The sequence below is a fragment of the Phaseolus vulgaris genome, chromosome 9 (genome assembly GCF_000499845.2).
Source record: "Phaseolus vulgaris cultivar G19833 chromosome 9, P. vulgaris v2.0, whole genome shotgun sequence".
Lineage (NCBI taxonomy): Eukaryota > Viridiplantae > Streptophyta > Magnoliopsida > Fabales > Fabaceae > Phaseolus > Phaseolus vulgaris.
Window position 1 is genome coordinate 37522679 of NC_023751.2, and position 20790 is coordinate 37543468.

General features: G+C 35.4%; 2 protein-coding genes across 3 annotated transcripts; one reads left to right on the forward strand and one right to left on the reverse strand.

Annotated features, from left to right (window-relative positions):
• The first annotated feature begins 1394 nt into the window (after positions 1-1394).
• LOC137820219 (large ribosomal subunit protein eL29z) lies at positions 1395-2131 on the forward strand. The gene is made up of 3 exons (XM_068624170.1): positions 1395-1510; positions 1611-1714; positions 1844-2131. Exons 2-3 carry the CDS (start codon positions 1613-1615, stop codon positions 1925-1927), a joined length of 186 nt encoding a protein of 61 aa, XP_068480271.1. The 5' UTR covers positions 1395-1510; positions 1611-1612; the 3' UTR covers positions 1928-2131.
• Positions 2132-3712: 1581 nt separating this feature from the next.
• Positions 3713-12229, reverse strand: LOC137820218 (dihydrolipoyl dehydrogenase 1, chloroplastic). 2 transcript variants are annotated; one of them, XM_068624169.1, is made up of 16 exons: positions 11733-12192; positions 11126-11272; positions 10878-11012; positions 10605-10713; positions 7261-7385; positions 6970-7095; positions 6814-6894; positions 6083-6145; positions 5913-5987; positions 5750-5828; positions 5575-5675; positions 5254-5367; positions 4554-4667; positions 4297-4368; positions 4110-4194; positions 3713-3918 (listed from the first exon to the last, which is right to left on the reverse strand). In XM_068624169.1, the coding sequence occupies exons 1-15, from the start codon at positions 12030-12032 to the stop codon at positions 4147-4149; spliced, it is 1689 nt and encodes a 562-aa protein (XP_068480270.1). In that variant the 5' UTR covers positions 12033-12192; the 3' UTR covers positions 3713-3918; positions 4110-4146. The 2 variants fall into 2 exon arrangements, with proteins under 2 accessions (XP_068480270.1, XP_068480269.1); XM_068624168.1 differs by having other exon boundaries at positions 3713-4194; positions 11733-12229.
• Between the last annotated feature and the right edge of the window lie 8561 nt (positions 12230-20790).

Sequence of the window (20790 nt, forward strand, 5' to 3'; positions counted from 1 at the left end):
AAAAATGGTTTTTTAAGTCAATTAACACAAATAATTTTATTTTTTTTGAAGATGTTCTAGCTTGTAACGAGTTTTATTGACATGATTTTCAAGTAATGGAAACTTGTTTTTCAAATTTTAATAGACTAATATTTTTCATGTTAGTTCGTAAATTTGGTCTAACAATGTCTATAATCACTAAAATACTAATAGTTTGTATAAACCATTTCAAGATTTTGTATCTTTATCTATCTTTTGTATTAATATATGAAACAGATGAAAATATAGCAATGTTACTAATTTTCAAGATTTTTAAGGTTTACATGGGACCATGTATAAAACTCTCGTTGAATTTTTAGGTTGGATGAAAATTTTCTTATTTGGATTCTTAATTAAATTATATAACATTAATCTCGGTAGTATATTAAGAAACAGGGTTAGAGATGCTTCAAAATTGCAATTAATTTTAGTGAACTAGATCATAAATATTGAATTTTTTATTCATTAAATCTTATAATTTCCATTTCTTTTATACTTTTAAAATATTTTTCGAAAAATAGACTGTATAATTAGTATGAGTAAAACTAAAAAAGAGAGTTATAATTACAAATTCAATATTAAGACTAAAACAAATTTAAATATATAAATAACTAAATTTCAATCAGAACTAAGTATTAAGCTTAATAACTACCCATGATAGATTGATCCGTTCAAATTATTCTAAATTTTATTTAATCATAAAAACAATTCAAGCAAATTTATTTTTATTTATTTAAATCTGATTAAGCCATTTAAATGAGTAAACCTAATAAACATCCTTATATAATAGAAATTATAAATTGATTTTACCATCAAATTGAACCACATCTATATTATGAAATGTAATATTCTAAAACTATGTAGTAAAGACTGACGACATTTAAGAGGAGTGTCCGAACTTCATAATTTTAAAACGAGAAGTAAAAAGGCAAATTCTCCCTCCACCATATCAATTACATGCATCCGATCTACTATGAGAAATATTCTTTAAAAATAACGAAAATATCCTTCAATAAAAAAATATAGATAAAAATGACTTCTAGAATCTTTTATCCGAAAATATTTAAATTTAAATTTATAAAATATATTTTTGAATTCCAAAATGCATTTTCAATTTTGTGTTTTTGGATTATTTTTTTTTGTCCAGAATGTATTTTTTTAGTTTTGAATTATATTTATTATTTGGTACTTTTGAAAATTTTGAAAATATATAGGAAGAAATTGCCAAAAATGTATCCATAGTTGTGATAAAAAATATTTTAAAATTATGATAAATAAAATATACATTTAATAAAATTAATATAGATGTTGTAATTAATTGGGCTTAAACTATTTTAATCTCTGCCCTACATTTATAATTGTGTTTTTTACGGGCAGGGCATTATCGTCATTAAGGAGAAAAACGCTAAAACGTTTCGTCTCAATATATAAATATACAAAGCCATCTTCCAAAAACCCTAGCCGGCTAAACTGTGCAATCACTTTCTTTTCGGTTAGTGTCTTCAATTTTCCCTCACAACGTTCTTCGAATTTTGCGTTTCACAATTTGCTCTGTCCCTTTTCATATCTTATTCTGCGTTTTCTGATTGCAGAGATGGCGAAGTCTAAGAACCACACAGCACATAACCAGTCCTACAAGGCCCACAAGAATGGCATCAAGAAGCCAAAGAGGCATCGCCACACTTCCACCAAAGGGGTAAAATTTTCACTTTTTTAATGTTGTAGGTTCTCTTATGTTATGCGGATGTATATGTTTTTTTGGGGTTGTTAAATTTCTTTTTTTTTAAAGATTTTTATGCTTTATTATTGTTGGCAATTGGTGTAGATGGACCCCAAGTTTCTGAGGAACCAGAGGTACGCTAGGAAGCACAACAAGAAGAGTGGGGAAACTGCTTCCGAGGAAGAGTAAAGTGGCGGCACTTTCTAACGGAACCTTTAGGGTTTTTTAAGCTTTGTTTTTAATGGTAAACTTTGTTTGGAATCAATTTTCAGTAGTATAATTAATTTGTTCAGAGAATGCAGTACTCTTATAGTTTTGTTTTCCTGGTTTCTGTTGGAGAAGGTCCTTGAACTTTTTTTATCAAATGGAATGAATGTCAACGTTTTGGTATCATTTAGTCATTGCTGTGGCTATGTTCGTGTGAGAATTGAATATTTGTTGTCTTAATTCTGGAAAGAAAAGGGAGATTGCATGCATTTGCTGTTGATGGTTAGCTTAGCACTATGTCACCATATTTTTGGATCTAGTTTCAATTGGGAAGAAGCTTGGATTTTCATACCCTGACTTGTATCCGAAAGATGAAAATGTCGAAAGGGTTTAGGAGATGGCTGATTTTAGAGTGTGTCTTGAAAACCTTTTTGGCCCAAGTTGAAAAGAAGTTTTACACTTTCCCATGCATAAACAAAGAAACAAAGAGTTGCTGGATTGGTGTTGGATTTTCTTATCAATGGAATGAATGTGTAGGATTTTGTGTCTTTTATTCATTGCCCAGAGATGGTTCGGATGGAGGAAAAAGATTGACTCTAACATTATATCTAGATCCTTTCCGATGCATAAGCCAAGAAACAACGTAAGTTGCTGGATTGGTGTTGAATTTTTTGTATGTGAAGGTTTGTGTCTTTTATTCATTGCCCAGAGATGGTTCGGATGGAAAAAAAAGATTGACTCTAACATTATATCTTGATCCTTTCCAATGCATAAACCAAGAAACAAAGTGAATTGCTGGATTGGTGTTGAATTTTTTTTATGTGAAGGTTTGTGTCTTTTGTTCATTGCCAAGAGATGGTTCGGATGGAGAAAAAAGATTCCTTCTAAAATTATATCTAGATCCTTTCATAATTTTTTTAATTGTTATTTGTGGTATGCTCATCATAGCCTAAAGAAGTTTGTTCACAATTACGCAGACTGAAATAAATTCATCTGCTTGAGATTGTTACTGTATTGGCGATTATGATGTATGAATGAATTTAGGCCCACTCCACCTTTTATTGTTTATGTAGTTTAGTGAATGCAATGTAGATCTCTTGCCATACTCACTATAAGTGGGGGTTTTCTTGACGCCTCTGCTCTTGCTACTGGAGTTGTGTGAAGGATCATAATTTGTTTGGTGAACCTTTTCTATAAGAGCATAGAAAAAAAAATAATGAAATGAAATGAAATTCTTCCTTAAAAATTGTTGAAGATTTTATTTTAATTTTTTCTCTAAAGTTTTGTAGAGAATGATCTAAAATTGCATAAACTAAAGTTGCCACCTTTTAAATTCGAGGCTCACAATTAACTGTGTTTGGTAAGTAATTTTTGCATGAAGGTTAAGAAACTGAATTTTGCATATAACTCAGGCTGTGATTGTCTGTAAACCATCTTCATTGACTTTATTCAACCATGGCTCTGTTGTAAAGCAACTACTGTAATTGTGAAGGAATTTGGAACTAAATATGCTCCATGCCCGTCTTCAGTGGCATGCTATTAGTGGCCTGAGCAGTAGCTGTTTAAAATGGTAAATGTTTTAAGTTGACGAGTCCACAAATGAAGATAAAGTTAGTAATCAGAATTTATAGTTAGTAAATGAACGTGTGTAACTAGATTTTAGATGATTCATGACGGCATAAACATTTTGATCGTAACAGGATCACGTGGTTCTTGACGATCATCTTGGCATACCAAAATCCGATTGGAACGATCGATGCCACAAAATTCTAAATGTAGAACAAAATTGCTTTATGTAGTGGACTGCGTTATTATCGTTACGGTTATACCATGATAAACCATACAAGAAAAACTGACAGTTTATGTACGCACTCAAAACTAAAACATTGAAAAAATAGGGTACCCGCAAAGGCCTCCGAACATGAACAATAGGCAACTGCTACAAGCTGAAGATGAAGGCATCTAGGCTGCAACTGGGAGAAAACGAGTATTTGAAGTGAGACAGGAATATAATCATTGCTGGAAGCTAACAACATGCCAAGAAAATAATATATGAGGCACTCATCCATTCCGAAACTCCTTCAAACGGTTCCCTTTTTTATAGGTTTCTGAATGGGTTGAAGTATTCAGCCAGAAGATGTGATGCATTGAAACTCCATTGTACCTAAAACTCTCTTGTAAAACGGATACTCAGAGGTAGATTAAACTGCAACTGCTTCCTTTACTGGCGCAGAAGCTTGTGCTTTAACCTGATTTTAGTAATTGAAGGGGGAACACGAATTAAAACACCAGGCATAACTATTTATGTGTACGAACGTGCAAGTCTGGAAGTAAATTATGCAGTAGCTCACCTTTGCTGATTTAAACAGCTCATCAAGCACCTCAGACAAAGTCGGATGAGCATGAACGGCAAATTTTATGTCCTGCATTGATGTTGGAGTTACCATACAGACACACATAAAGGATAAACAGATTCTTGAGGCTATTAACAGGTAAGTTTAAAAACATGGCATAGAGAACCTTATTTATTTGTCAATGTAGCACATGCGACCATTAATAACTAAATCCCAGGCTCTCACATTTGACAGCTTTGGAAGGAAAAATTTACCTGAATACGTGTTCCTAACGCTATTGCATTGGATGCCTCGTGGATGAGATCAGCAGCATGCAACCCGAAAATGTGAACTCCCAGTATCTCTCCAGTGTCAGGCCTGTATATCAACTGCAGGAAAACAGCGTAAAAATAGTAAACAAAGGAGCTGATAAAGAACAACAATGTTCCCAGAGAAAAATGGCCAGAATGAATTCAAGAAGTGAATCAGGACTCCCTGCTCTAAACCAAATAGCATTAACATCACCAAAGTAATAATTCTTAGTAGATAACTCATAATCGGCATCTAACTGCTAGGTCCCAATTTCTTCAGATTAACTGGCGGGGTAAGGGGGTGGAGGTATGTGGAGGATAAAATCCGTCAGTCCCAGTAGCAGCATCCCGATCTTAAAAATCAAGTGAGCTAAGATCCCCAGTTTGTTTTTGTTTGGAAGAGTCCATAATCATATTTGGGTAGTTTGAGCAAATCAAGTCTCACTTTTTTCAAGGTTGTAACAAGATCAAGATAACAATCAATTTTAGCAAGGGGAATCCAGTAATTTTCCAAAAAATATCCCTATTATAATCACAATTAAAATATCATTGCACAATAACATAATTTAAAAGTCAGATGTTTTAAGACCATTTCCTCTACAATCCAACCCAAATAAGCTTTTGTAGAATAATAGAATCAAGGGAAAAGATACAGAAATATAACCTTTGCAAGACCCTCCCCTTCATTTTCAGCTAAGGCCTTTGTGTTAGCTTTAAAACTTGTTTTGGCAACGCTTACTTCAAATCCTTCCTTTTCACCTTTCTCCCTTGCTTGAGGCTGCATATAATATGTTTAACCATAATACATGAGTTCATCTGAGTGAAGGTCAACAAGCAGAAATTTTAGATATAAAATAATACAAGGGAAAGAAAGGGAGTAACACAGCAGAAGAACAGAGGAGAGGACAGTTAGCCATGCATATGAAAGAATGAAAAAAGCAGCAGGTGGAGGCTTAAACATAAACAAAAAGAGAATATTATATACCTCGGTCAATCCAACCATGCTGATTTCAGGATGAGTAAAACAAGCAGCTGGTATGCTTAAATGATTGAGCACATGATCTCTTCCAGTGACTTGTTCAACCACTGTCCAACAATCTTTTATAAGGTAAAGGAAGCAAATGACTCAAATATTACAAGCAAAATTACTTGCTTCTTACCTGAAATTCCTTGCGCACTGGCAGCATGAGCAAGCATCATCTTTCCATTTGCATCACCAATACAATACAAATGAGGAACCTATTATTCCATCATACCCTAAATCAGTAACAATGTGTCAGACCAAGAAAAAAATAATGTACACATTAAACATTTGAAACAAACCAGGTTTCCATTTGCATCAAGTACTCGCATGCGCTCATCCACAGGAACAAAACCACGCTGTGTTACAACATCAATCTGGAGGAAGAAGTAAAGGAAAATATCCAAATGCCCAATCATTTCCTTTGAGGAAAACCTTTTATCATAAAGACATTTCAGTTAGAAAGGCATACATTTTCCAATCCAAGACCTTGTGTGAAAGGAGACCTTCCAGTTGCTATTAGCGCAGCATCCACCTAAAGCAAATCAGAAGCATCATCTTTTAAGAAGTCAGTAATTAAATATGAATGTAAAGGTATGAATGGGTGGCTGTGCATACATGTATACATATATGGATGGGTAGATAAATAGACAGATGGATTCCTAGATATTTTAAATGTCATCTATAATTGAGAATTTTCAGATAGTTGCCTTGGTGCGGACTTGTAAATCCCATTCTTAACACTTCAAATGTTCAAGAATTTGAGATTGAACTACAAAATTCAATGGAGATACAAAAGTCACCGGCCTCTAAAGCTAAGCACAGTCAAATGTAAATTTCAAAATGCTGGAAGGTGAAATCCTTGACTATTAACCCCTTCTGTCCCAGTTACGCTCAGCCACAAAGTTGTCTACCTCAGCACAGCTACATGCATATGTACTGCTACACAGTTCTCTCTATGATTTATTGAAGTTGAGTATATTAACCACTTGGATTTTGAAAATGTGATCTTGGTCATTACAAGGTCTCTCATACCGTTAGAGAATGCTGTATTAAGAGTGTCCTACTATACAATGAATATGACAAAAGGTATGAGTGTGTTCATTGGTCATATGTTCTCCGATCAACCTTTACCAATTAGTATATGGAGAAAATTTAAGAGTTAAATGATTAATTAAAAGCCTTAGAAAAACATTAGGGTACCTCTAAAGTCTCCTTTTGTTCCTTGGTCTTTGCATCAATGAGCTCAATCGTGACAGGTTTTCCATCTCTTGCAGGAGTGACCTATATAGAGGACATGATGACGGAAGAATAGCTACTCAACAAAATCTTATATTACAAATTACCGGATGTCATTACCTTTGATGCAAAAACTCCAGTATGATAGTCAATATTCCGGGGATTTATGAGAACCCTTTGAGCCAACTTGCTAATTTCAGGATCAAATCCTGGCATGAGCTGGTCTAAAGCTTCAATGAAAGTAACCTGCAGTATATTATTATTACTATTACCAACTATACAACTCATGCACTAATTAGGTTTCTACCTTTTACAAACAATGAAATAATATAAAAAAAAAACTTTCAAACATCCTAATGTAAAAAATACAACGGAGAAAGGAGAAAAAAAAAGAGCAGCAGAGAAGTATACCTCACTTCCAAGAGCTGTATAAACATCACTGAATTCAAGGCCGATATAGCCACTTCCTACAATTGCTATCCAATCTGGAACAGTCTCCAGTTTGAGTGCATGGTCACTAGTAATCACAGTCTTCCCTGAATGTATATACTTGGTGAGGTTTCTCTTGAAACCAAATAAAACTTACAACACAAAATAAATAAATAAAAAAACAGAAAGTGTGAGGAACAGTATCAAAATATAACTGAATATAGATCTCCATCTCCTTATACACATTTTACTATTCTCTAGCCTAACTTGAAAAATAAAGAATTATTTTATTGATATTAAGTACTACAATTGTAAAAACCAAAACCTCTAAAAACGGAAATAAAAATATATTGAAATAAATAGGAAGATTTTGAAGATATTTTTTCCTAATTACTACAGAGATATTGAGAATATTTTTTATTCTAATAATCAAATATTTACAACACTCCCCCTCAACTTGCCTAGAACCTGCCCTGAGTAAGTCCTTTAGTGAAAAAAAATACTTGCTATTTGAAATCATTTAGGAATAGGAATTGTAACCACTAGGTCTCTGTCAAAGATTATCTTTGATGAAGTGATTGTCAATTTCAATATGTTTGATTTATCATGTTGGACTGGATTATAAGCAATGCTCATGATGCCTGGCTTGTTATCACAATATAATTTCATAAGGATGTCAACCTTAATTTTAAGGTCATCAAGTATGATCTTTATCTAGAGTCCTTCACACACACCTTAAGCAAGGGCTTGAAATTCAGCTTTTGTACTAAAACAAGATACTCTATCGTGTTTTTTGCTTCTCCGTCACTAGACTCTCTCCAAGAAATTTCTGTCAATAACAGAGCATTGCATATATCTTCAGGATCAAAGTGTATCCTTTCCTGGACTTAACTTCAAGTACTGGCAAATTTTGTCAACTACTTGTGTGTGTCTTTCTCTTGAATCATGCATAAACTCCCACACTAACTTCATAAGCAATGTATGATCTCGTGTATGATAAATAAATGAGTTTTCCTGCTAATCACTAATATTGGGTTTTTTTCTGTAAGAGAGCTATCTTCACTTCCAATTCTATGATTTTGTTCAATAGGAACTCCTGAGGTTATACATCCTAACTTATTTGTTTCCTTAAGGAGATCAAGTACATATTTTATTTGGGAGATGAAAATTCCCTTTTTGAATAAGTAACCTCTATTCCAAGGAAACACTTAAGTTTTTCCAGGTCTTTCATTTGAAACTGGGCTGCCAAATTTTCCTTTAAAGCCAATTTCTATGTTTCATCATCTCCTGCAATAATCATGTCATCCACATAGACCAACAATAGTGTAAGTTTACTTGTAACAGTGTTTTATGAATAAAGTATGACCTCCTTAACTTTGCTTATATCTTAAGGAAATCATTACTTTTATAGGTTTAAGACCATGTAAGGCCTTCTCTAAGAGGCATTTTTTATTCCTTCCACCATGGGTTTCAAATCCGAGAGGAATCTCCATGAAGAAAGACAATCTTCACATTTAACAGATGTAATTCCCATACAAAATGAGTTGTTATAGCAAGAACAACTTGAATTGTATTCATCTTTGCTACAGGAGAAAAAAGTCTCCTCATAGCCAATTCCACAAGTTTGAGTATACCCCTTTGCGACTAATCTAGCATTATAACTGTCTATTGACCCATCTACCTAATGTTTCATGCACCCTATTTTTTTGTCTCTTGGTTTGTCAACAATCTCCCATGTGGAGTTTCTTTCTAATGTATCCATCTCCTCTCTCCTAGCTTGAGTCCACTGTTCACTTCTCAAGGCTTATTGAACTGAGGTATGATTTTTTATGGCATCAATGACAACAATAAAGATTCGATGTCTATCAGGAAGATTGTCAATACAGACATATTAAGAAATAGGATAATTAACACATGATCTTTTTTCCTTTTCTCAACACAGTGGATAAATTCTTAGTAACACTTACCTCCACAATGTTGCTTTCAGAGATCCTCACCTCCAAGTCAAACAATTTTTCTTACTCTGGAGACAAAGTGGGTTATCTTGTTTGATATTTTTTGCCAAATAATTTGTCTTCTTCCTCAATACAAACATAATTTGTTGTTGCATCATCACTTGGATCTTGAGCATCTTGTAAAGATATACATGTTAATGACAGAATGGAGAGTTCCTCTGCTTCAAGTGATTTCTCCCCGAAGCTTAGGGATGACAAAAAAGGACTTGGTTTCATGAAAGGTGACATCAATGGTGATATAGACACGACAACTCTCATGATGATAACATTTGTATCCTTTTTTCATTCGTAGGATAACCAATAAATACACCTTTAAGAATTTTAGGATCTAATTTATTGCAATTAGGATTATGAGAGTGAACAAAACCAGAATATCCAAAATACTTGACAAGGTAGATTTGACACAATAGGAGTAGAGGGGACAAAAGACAAAAAAGACTCAATAGGACAAATGTTATTTAAGATATGAGTGGGTAACCTGTTGACAAGGTATGGAGCAGTTAACACAACTTCTCTCTAATAGATTTTAAAAACAAACATATGGAAAAGGAAGGCTCTAGCTACCTTTGGGTAGGGTATATGATCCAAAGTTCTTGGTCATTGATTCAATCATTCTTTTCAAATGACCAAGTTTTTTTTAAAAGCTTTCATACTAGACATTGAAAAACATAAAACAAAGACATGATTCAACCCTTATCATTTGATTCATAACGGAAACAATGTCCCGACAACCCTATCTATGGCAGCGACGGGTGGGGCACACCTTTTTGGCCCACCACTAACCCCAACGGAAATGGCGAACAACAAGGGTGATGGCGATTAACAAGGTAGCGGAAACAAGACTCCCTTGATCGGAGCTCTGATACCAAATTAGGCTTTAATACCAACTTGAAAAATAAAGAATTATTTTATTGAAATCAATCACCACTACAGTTACATTCTCTTCATCTCTATTTGTAGTAAGTTAGTAACCAAAACCTTTAAAAAAGGAAATAAAAATATGCTGAAATAATTAGGAAGGTTCTCAAGTTACAACAATTATCCATCAAAACATCTCTCTAATGCCAAATTGATAGCTTTCTTTTTCCATTGGGTGCTAACTGCTTTTATAACTGATAGCACTCTACTAGTTATGTCATGCCACTAGTGGCATGATATGATTCTAATCATAAATGATATTGTACATCCCAGTTTCTGGTAGGAGGAAGATGTGACTATAATCAAATCCTTTCATTGAGTAAAACTAGAGATGCTAGCATAAAACAATAACGTCATGAAGAGAAAAGATAAAACAAGTAGTGTATGGCGTACCATCAACTTCAATGCCCTTAGGAACAAAAGGAACCGACCCAGTGGCAACGATGATGTCTTTTGCAGTTACCACTTTGTTGGAAGAGCCAACTTTCACCTTTTGAGGACCCTGCATGGATCCACAGTCAAGGCAGTAGACAAAAAATTTAAAATTACCTCTTGCATTTTTGTGGTCAAAATTCAAGCCTTGCCTGGTAAACAAATAATTCAATCTCCAAAGGCAATCACAATAGCCATTATCTATTACACCACATAGCACAACATGTCACTTACCAAAATAGTTCCAAAACCAGTGAGAATGTCCACTCCAAGAGCTTTCAAGGAGTTGGTCAAGTTGCCACGGATTTTTGAAGCAAGATTATTAGCATGGTCAGCAACTGCTTGTCTGTCATACCCAGCACCAGAAACCTAAAACAGCAAATATATCATAATACCACCAATCTCTCTGCCACAAAAGCACACTATATTCTCAAATTCTAAACACATTTCACTCATTATCAATTCCAACAAAATACTATTACCTGCAAACCCAGCGACTTCAAGTGATGATCATCCCGCAGCTCTCGCATACGACCACTCACAGCCAAAAGTGCCTTAGAAGGAACACAACCTCTATTCACACACGTCCCTCCAACCACATCTCCCTCAACAATGGCCGTTTTCAAGCCCTGCAAAACCACCTCCTCGCTTCAAAACTTCTCCAAAGAATATAACAATTTACCAAAACGCAATCTCTTCATTAATTAACGGCTAAAATACATTTTGTCTCTCATCTTATTTCTTTGTTTCAGCTTGGTCCTCTAAGTTTTAAAACTTGGCTATTTGCTGTTAATCTAGATTACGCGTCCAATACTTGTTTGGTGTAACATTCTCATGTCTAGAAAAGTTAACAAATAAACTGAGGGAAACAGATACACTTTGAGTGACAAAGTAAAACTTTAAAGTTAGCTAAAAACTGAAATCGAAGTATAAAACGAGTGAACAAAACTGTATTTCAGTCTCAATTAAACTAACTTTTCTAATTCATTACAAAATTCAGCTGAAATTTCAAACTCGACAGAGCGCGGGCGCGCTCGAGAGAAAGGTTTTCAGTGATCCAAACGTCGGAAGAAGAAGCGCTGAGCGTACCTTCTCGACGGCGTGAAGCGCGGCGCCGTGGCCACCGACGCCGGCACCGATGATGAGCAAGTCGTAGTCGAAAAATGTGGGAGCGGTACCGTTGTTGGAAAGAGCGGCGGACACTGCGGCGGAGTGCCGCCGGCGCCGGTGGCAGTGGTGGTTGAGGGAACTGGAAGTGAATGCCTTGCTGCGGAGACCACAGAAATTGAGAGTCGAAGGGACGAGGGTGCCACCGGAGAGAGGAAAAGAGTGACGTGGCCTCGAAACAGTGGAAGCGTAAGAAGAAGAGAGAGAAATGGATGATGGCATTTTGGAGGAAATCAGAAATGGTGAAAATAAATGCTTCTCTGTGAGTGAAAGTTTGTTGGTTGGTTTGGGAGTGCAGAGGGATAACCCACCTTCTTCTCAATGTGTCTTATCAGTAATGGCTTCCAACTTCCAACTACAAAATAGGTACAAATTGTTGTATTTTTTAAGAATCCTTTTACTCTTTTTTTATAATATTTGTTCATATGATAAGTGACCAGTGTTAGATGATATTCATTATATTTATTTGCTTTTATTTAATATCTTGTCTGTAAAATGATAAGAAAGTTTTAATGTTTTCTTCTTAGTATATTTTTAAATGATTGAAACTTATGCCATTTTTCTTAATTGTGTTGTTGATATGGAGTATTTCTAAAAAAAAAGTTTGGGAGTACAACTCTCTCAAAATTGGATATTGTCTGGGAATGAGTTTTCAGCTCGTCTTCAGTGTGAAAGGGAAGCTCTACTAGAAAATGACTCATCGATGCTTAAGTCAATAGGAGCACATAAATGATAAGTTCTTAGTATGAGAGTTAAAAGTATGAGATAAGATAAGATGTACTTCTTAGAGAATGAGTACTTATAGGTTAACCTGGTATCCTCTGAGTGGACTGTTATGAGTCATTTGGATTAGTCATGTAACTGTTATTCACAGTTTCATAAATAGTTGTTCATCATTTAAGGCTCATTGATTAGGTCATTTTATTCATGATGGTCATTTATGGTAAATGATGACTCGGTTACGAAGTCATATGGTCACCCCGAGCTATTAGTTGTGTCCGACCTACAGTCGAGCAGGTACACAAGCCCTCAATTTGGAGATCGAGGTGTTTAAACAATCGAGGACGAATAAGATACCAAGTTATTCTGCCTGAGCTTGGTGGGTAAAGGTCGAACAAGTTGTTCCCACATGTATTACTTATATTTTTTAAAATAACGAAAAAGGAGATTGGACATTTTCCCCTTTTGGCGATTCTTTTTCCCGTATTAATTTTCCCCCATTCTGCTTTTTTTCTAGAATCTTCCTTTAATATTCTTCCAAAATGAGTGTCGCTTAACATATCCAACTTTCTCGCATCCTCATTTCGTTTGTGCTTCTATACGCCACAATTGCTTCCACAACCATCTCCTTCATTTTCCTCACAAGATTCAAGCTTTTGTGCTTAGGTACGGTCTCATGGCTTCCTCTTCTACTTCTAATGATAGTTATTCTTTTCCTCGCATGTCTGACCTCGTAGATAGTGAGTATGCGTCATCAAGTCAGACCTTCTCCAACCGTTTGGAGGAGGTTTCTGCCTTTCTGCAATCTCCCATCACTTTCATCATCATGAGGAAACCTGAAAGGGGGAGTCTTCCCAAAAGGTAGCCAATCAAAGTGAGGCTCTCAAGAAGTGTAGGGATAAATTTCCCTATGTGCCCTACAAGAGTTATCTATGGGTTTCGGGTGAGGTATACGTGTACCCCTCTGAGCTACGTATACGAGTACTTTTTTAAAGAACTGGCAGTTACTTTCCCACTAACGTCCTTTGAGAGCGGCATGCTGCTGGTTATGAATATTACTCCCAGCCAACTTTAGGAAAGCTTGTATTGGGCTTTCCTGAAGTCATTTCAATTGTTGTGTGAATATATGCACATACAACCTACTATAAACAAATTCATGTATTTCTACCAACTGAAACACGGTGCTGAGGTCGATTGAGTGTCATTGAATGGTGTCCAAAACGGTTCCCTCTTCACGGTCTACTTTTCTTCCTTTAAAGGCTTTAAGAATCAATTTTTTAAGGTTTTCAACCATAAAGATCCTCGGAAAATGATCTTTTACCATGTGGACGGTTCCACCAAGTTTCCTCTGTATTGGCATAGGCCTTATAAATTCAAGTCAAAGGTTGAACATTTTGTCAATGAGGAGGAAATAATTGACATAGTCGTGCTCAAGAGCCTTCCCCGACCTATCAATAGTTGGGCTTTGCTAAGAGTGTTATTGGCCAAGAATCCCATCATGGTCTTTACAAGTGAGAGTTAGGTCTTAGGATTTTCTTCATTTTTTTGTGTGTGTCTAGCTGTATGATTCTTCCCTTTGTTTGCACATAACTGATGGGAAAGGGGTTCGACTATAAAGTCCTGCAGGCTAAGAAGAATGCCTTTTCTCGTAGCCAAGGGATTTAGGTCGACCTCAATCCTCCCAAGAAGGAAAAAATGCAAAAGGGGGGGCCTCTTCGGAGCCATCGAGTCCATCTGTTCGCTTGGGCAGCCCGGTAGACATACTTCGCTCCCCCGAGCCTTCCGCTCGAGCTCTGAAGTCTCCTCCTCAAATTCCAGCTTCTCCTTTTCCTCCACATGTCATTCCAGATTTCTCCACACTTGTGAATGTTCAAAGCCAAGATGGTTTGATTCCTCGATTGTACCACATTTCTACCTTGGTGTCGCATTCCAACTCCTTGTGGCTCGTGAGTATGCGCGGTCACCATGTTAGCACGAGAGGTAATTTCTTCCTTGACCCTTATGACGTTGATCTTCTGATCAATGCGGATTCGACTATGATTATGTTGGCTCGCTACATGGCTATCATGCGTCACTAGGGTGGGCACTAAGTCATGCCGTCGAATCTTCTTGACCAAAAAGAAACTGGAAGACTCCGAGGTTGGTCACCAAGTTTTTAAGGACAAGTTAGAGAGTGCGGAAATAGATCTTGAGGACTTCTACACGGAGCTGATTGGTTCAATCGTGGTCGAGAAAGATGACGAAGAAAGCCTTGGGCGCCTACATGCCAAGGTAAGAGAATTGAACGCCTGAGAAGAAGAACTTAGAGCTGAAAATAATAATCTTGTGGACTCTTCCCTTGGGTATGTTAAAGCCTACAAGAAGGCTCTTTGCTAGGCTATTTATTTTAGCCCTAACATCAAGCCCAAAGACTTTTACCTTGACAAGGTAATAGATGATCATTTTGTTGATGACTAAGACAATTTTTTGTTTATAATCGTTTTGTTTGATTTTGTTCTTACTCGTGATTGGGGATGTTTTGTTTTTTATTGAACTATTTTTTAACTACCACTCATGATAAAGCAATTTTAGTTCTTGATCTAACTATCTTTTTGGCCTTTACTCATGATTGAGCATATTGAGCATGCTTAGATCTTGATTGACCTACTTTTTAGCTTTTACTCGTGATTGAGTTTGCTTAGTTCTTGATTGAACTACTTTTTAGCTTTTACTCATGATTGAGCTTGCGTAGTTCTTGATTGAACTATCTTTTAGCTTTTACTCATGATTGAGTTTACTTAGTTCTTGATTGAATTACTTTTTAGCTTTTACTCATGATTATGCTTGTTTAATTCTTGATTGAACTATCTTTTAGCTTTTACTCGTGATTGAGCTTATTTTAGAGGAGCTTGACAAGATTGTCGCTAAAGTCAAAGATTTTATTCTACTTAGGTTTGGCTCGTTAAAACCTTGCTCGGTAAACCCATCTTAGGGAAAAATCCGAGCTAAGAAAAAAAAGTGCATCACCGTGGATTTAAACTGTAATATATTTTCAAGTGGGTGATATTCCATCTTCTTGTAATTAATTTCCCACTCAACTTCTGGAACTTGTAAGCTCCATTTTGCAATGTGTCCACCACCTTGATGGGCCAATTGTGAGCTTCCCTTCTTCTCAACATCTTCTCGCATCATCGATTTTCCTCCATACCAAGTCTCCTTTGTGGAGTGTTTGAGCTCTAACACGAGAGTTATATTGTCGGGTTGCCCTTCCTTTGACGACTTATTCTCTTACCTATGCCTTCTCCCTGACTTTGTGAATGAGATTCAGATCGATCCTCAGGTTATCTGCGTTGTTTTCCTCTTCAAAGCTTCCTTTCCTCTATGAGGTTTTCCCCGTCTATACCGGGATCATAACGCTCGCCCCATAAGTGAGGTGAAAAGGTGTTTCCCCTGTGAAGGATTTAGGTGTGCAATGATATCCCCAGAGGATACCTAAGATTTCCTTCGCCCACAAACCTTTTACCGACTTGAGTTTCTTTCTCATCTATCTTAGGATGACCTTGTTGGTGGCCTCACTCTGACCATTGGTCTATGGGTGCTTGACTGATGTAACGTGATGCTTGATTCCTAGTTGAACCAAGAAACCTTCGAATTTTTTGTCAATGAACTGTTTATCGTTGTCAGTTACCACTGAATATGGGAGGTCGTGTCCACATATGATTTTTTTCCAAAAAACACATTAAACTTGTTGGGCTATAATTTTTATCAAGGACTCGACCTCAATCCATTTGATAAAGTAGTTCACTGTCACTATCAAGAATTTGACATTTCCCTTCACTAGTGGGAAATGGCCGAGTATGTTCATTCCTCATATAACAAAGGACCAAAAAGGAAGGATGAAGTGCAAATCTTCTTATGGTAGACTGACTAAGGGGTCGAACTTTTCGCATTCCAGTCATTTTTTCGAGAATTCCTTGGCGTCCCTTTGAATCGTGGGTTAGTAGAATGCTGTCCTCATGACTCTAGATGCCATGCTTCTGGCTCAATAATGTATTTCGCAAATTTCTCTGTGCAACTCAGCAAGAATATATTTTGCTTATTCCTCACCCAAACACTTCAACAATGATGCCGAGAAGGACCTTCATAACAACTCGTCATTCTAAAATGTATAAAATGACGCTTGCCGATGGATCTTTCTAGCTTTCCTTCAGTCAATTAGGAGGGTTATAAGCCTAAGGTAGCTTATGATTAGGGTCATCCACCCTGACATCCCATCCTGTAACTACAACACCTTATCAGAGTCCTAACTCAAGAAGCTGAGGGTTTCTTGTATGAGTGTGCGATGTTGGCCAGATTTCCTCAATGAGTAGAATAAGGAATTAAAACGACGAGTTGTCGGATCTGAGCGTAGAGAGCAATCTCGTTCAAACGAGCCTACCCAAAGTAAAAAAAAAAGCAATCATTTGAACTCATACCCATCAGGCATTCAAACAACATACCGAACGAACACAAATTATTGATGAGGAGGATGACCCAAAAGGACATCCTTTTACTGATGAAACCATGGAGGCTCAACTCCCGCCCAAATGGAATGGGCTTAATATCAGGCTCTATGATGGTTTCACATATCCAAATGAGCATATGAATGTCTACAAGACACAAATGAATCTTTACACTACAAATAAGGCTATATGGTGCAAAGTTTTCCCCACCTCTCTTAAAGAAGAGGCACTCAACATGTTTACTCATCTCCACCCAACTTGATGGATAACTTCACTTGCATAATCATATTCTATTATGACTATGTTGTTGGAATTAATTTTCCTAAGTTCTTCAAAATACTTTGGAGTTTATGAGAGTTATCAACTTTTACACTTTATGTCATCAAGTGTTAATTTTTTTATCGTATGCTTGATGTAGAGATTTTAATCCTTATCCATCTTTTGAATCCCTAATACCCCTTTTAAGTTTCATTTTAGTGTATTCCTTAAAATCATGATTTTAATATTTTAAAGAATGAGATGAGCGATGAAATACATATTTGATCACTTAGGTTCACTATATAACTAGAAATCCCATTTAAAGGCTAATAACCAAAAGGTGACCACCTAACCTAAATTATTTAGAAAAACTACATTTAGTGGCCCACCAAATTTATAAGCTAATATCTACAATATGTGAATGTTGTAAGTAGGTTACATGCATGTTGAGCATGAGAAAATGATTTTAAAAAAAATTGTATAAAAAAAGAGAACTTAGCACTAAACATTATAAAGTTAATATGTGACTCTTAATCCTTCTACATATATATTGTATGCTCAAAGAGTGTACTATGTTAGAATATATGCCCTTAAACAAGAGGGGGGGGGGAGGGTGAACTGTTTATGAAAGATTTTCGCAAACTTTGAAGGTATAATGAAGTTCAAAGTAGAATAACAGATATAGAAATCCAGAAAGCAATCAATTATAATTGTTTAAGTTGATTTACATAAAATCAACCGGTTGTTTTTGCGATTCAACCGATTGTTTATATCAACGGAATTAAAAACAACTTAAAAGCAGAATTTAAATTAGTTCAGGGTAAGAGAAAAACACACAAACAATTTATACTAGTTCACTCTTATCCTAAGAGCTACATCAAGTCCCCAGAAACTAATGGGTATCTACTATGCAATCAAAATCCAGATTACAAACACACCACCAAAGAAGTGACATTGAACACCTCAAGACACACTTCCTTTGGCACACAAACACCACAAAAATCAGAGTAACTTCTGATTTTGCACTTACACACCAATATTTAGAAATACAATAGATTCAGAAAGGATTACACCTGATGAAGATCAAATCAAAAGATTACAACAATCCTATTCCACTTCTTTAAGAAAACCCAAAAACTTGAATGCAAATCTTGAAAACTCAAATATGTTTTCACACTTTCACAAATGTCTCAAAACTGTTATCAAACTTTAAGAGAGTATAACAACCTTTTTAAATACTCCAAAAGTTGTTAAAAACATTTAAAGTAGAAGCCTATTCTGTTAGAAAACATTTAAAGCTGATTTGCAAACATAACAAAAATTCTGTTATGGATTTTCAACAAACAATCGGTTAAATTCCCGAAATAACCGATTGAATTGGTTTGACAGCAAAGTCTGTTGAACCAAGTGGCGTTCAAGCTTTGAAGAATCCAAACCCTTTGACGGATGATGAAGACTGGTTGTGCTTGCTGTTGCTGAGTTGTCCTTTAGATAGGATCTGAGGTAGATTTGATATGTAATCCACTCTTGATTGAATCCAAAACATAAACACTCTCAATCTCTTTAAAAGAAAAGTGTTTTTCAAGCTAAGTGAAAAACAACCTATTGTTTTGTCTAAACAACCGATTGTTTTATACTTAGGTGTTTTTAGAAAAGGTTGAAAACTGTTTTTATGGTTGACTTGCTGTCAAAACCAAAACAACTGATTGATTCGTAGAAATAACCGATTGTTTGTTTTGGTACCATAACAGAAAAATGGTTTGTGCTTTGATTGAGCATTAAATGATTTTCTAACTATTTACGCTCCAGTTTTTAATGCTTTGACCAATCTTTAAAGGCAATTAATAGTTTGTTAAGATTTGATAACAAACAACATCTTTGATATATACAGAAAAACAAATTTGAGTTTTTCACTGATTTTGAGTTTTTGAAAAGTTGAGATTGCTTAGAGATTGTGATTGATCAAAGTGTGTGAGCTAGGATTTTCTCTTGTATTGATTTCAAATTTCATTCTGTAACAAGTGTAATCCTTGTATTTGTTGAAAGAAACCTTGTGTGTTTGCTGAGAAGTGTTGTGTGTTCTTGAGGGGATCAAGATCAACATTCTTAGTGTTGGTGTGTTGACCAAGAGGAGTGTGTGTCTTGAGGGGATCAAGGTCACTTCTTTGGTTTGGTGTAAGTGATCTAGGTTTGATTACTTAGTGGAATTCCTCAGTGGTTTCTGTGAAGACTGGATGTAGCTCTGGGTTTAGAGTGAACCAGTATAAATCTCTGTGTGCATTTTCTCTATCCCTTAACTCTTTAAATCAGTTTTTATATTTGTAAACTGGTATAAACAACCGATTGTTTCTGCGAAACAACCGATTGTTTTTCTGGTGCTGTGCCTTTTGCTTTGTGTTTTGAAAAACTGATTTCTTAATCAAGATATTCTCGAAGTAATTTCATTTAGGGCTTAAAAGTTTTCGAAAAACATCTTTAAACCATTCACCCCCCCTCTAGTTTAAAGCCATACATTCTAACAAAGTCAACCAAGTCAAATAGTTTCAAACCCTTTTCAAAAACCTTTAAGTGATAAACAACCGATAGAAACGACTAAACAATTGGTTGTTTTTCCACTTCTTCACAAAACAATTTTTTTTCAAAAAGGTTTTGATTCCAAATTGTTTTAGATTCAAACAAATAGTGAATTACACATCATTCCACCCAAAACCCACTCACACACAACAACTCCAACCTTCCATCAAACACCATGAATTTGAAGACATCAAAGCTTCAAGATCATCCTTGATCAACATACTATTCCTTCATAATCAAACCCTACACATGATAACTCCTACATAGTTAAGCTTGAAGTTTTGATTCAACAAAACAAAGACATTGATTCCAATAATGAGACAATAAAAAAACACACAAAAATGTATATAAAGTTGAAATGGGTAATTATGCAAAACATGCGATCAATCTCACATGGATCAAAACATTTGTAACAACTACTTAACAATGATAAATGACAACAAAATCTCTTAAATATGTTGACAAAAATTCCACAAGTCACCTCCTAAAGAAAAATTCAAACCTTTTCAAAAAATGGAGTTGACCATCAGTAAAAAAAATCATTAAATAGTAACCAAAAGCTAATATTTTCACCAAAAGGTGATCACCCAACCTAAAATGTTTAGAGAAACTAAACATTTAGTGGCCCACCAAATTTATAAGCTAATATCTACAATATGTGAATGTTGTAGTAGTTTCCATGCACGTTGAGCATGAGAAAAGGCATAGATAGAGTAATTTAAAAAATTTGTATCAAATAAGAGAACTTAACACTAAACATTATAAAGTTAACACGTGACTCCTAATCCTTTTACATATATATTGTATGCTCCAAGAGTGCATTATTCACTACAAGCAAATAATCACATTGCAACTAATTTTAGAGACCAAAATAATTAGTTACTATGAGACTAAATTATAGATCATTTTAGAGACTAAAAACATTATTAATATCTAAAGTAGTTTCT

Bases quoted from the DNA above. Each gene is read 5' to 3' on its own strand.
- LOC137820219 (XM_068624170.1), top strand. From the start codon at position 1,613: ATGGCGAAGTCTAAGAACCACACAGCACATAACCAGTCCTACAAGGCC. The intron at 1,715-1,843 runs GTAAAATTTTCA...CAATTGGTGTAG, and splicing joins GCCACACTTCCACCAAAGGG to ATGGACCCCAAGTTTCTGAG.
- LOC137820218 (XM_068624168.1), bottom strand. From the start codon at position 12,032: ATGCCATCATCCATTTCTCTCTCTTCTTCTTACGCTTCCACTGTTTCG. The intron at 11,013-11,125 runs GTAATAGTATTT...TTGCTGTTTTAG, and splicing joins TGAAGTCGCTGGGTTTGCAG to GTTTCTGGTGCTGGGTATGA. The intron at 5,368-5,574 runs GTATATAATATT...TATTATATGCAG, and splicing joins GCATGGTTGGATTGACCGAG to CCTCAAGCAAGGGAGAAAGG.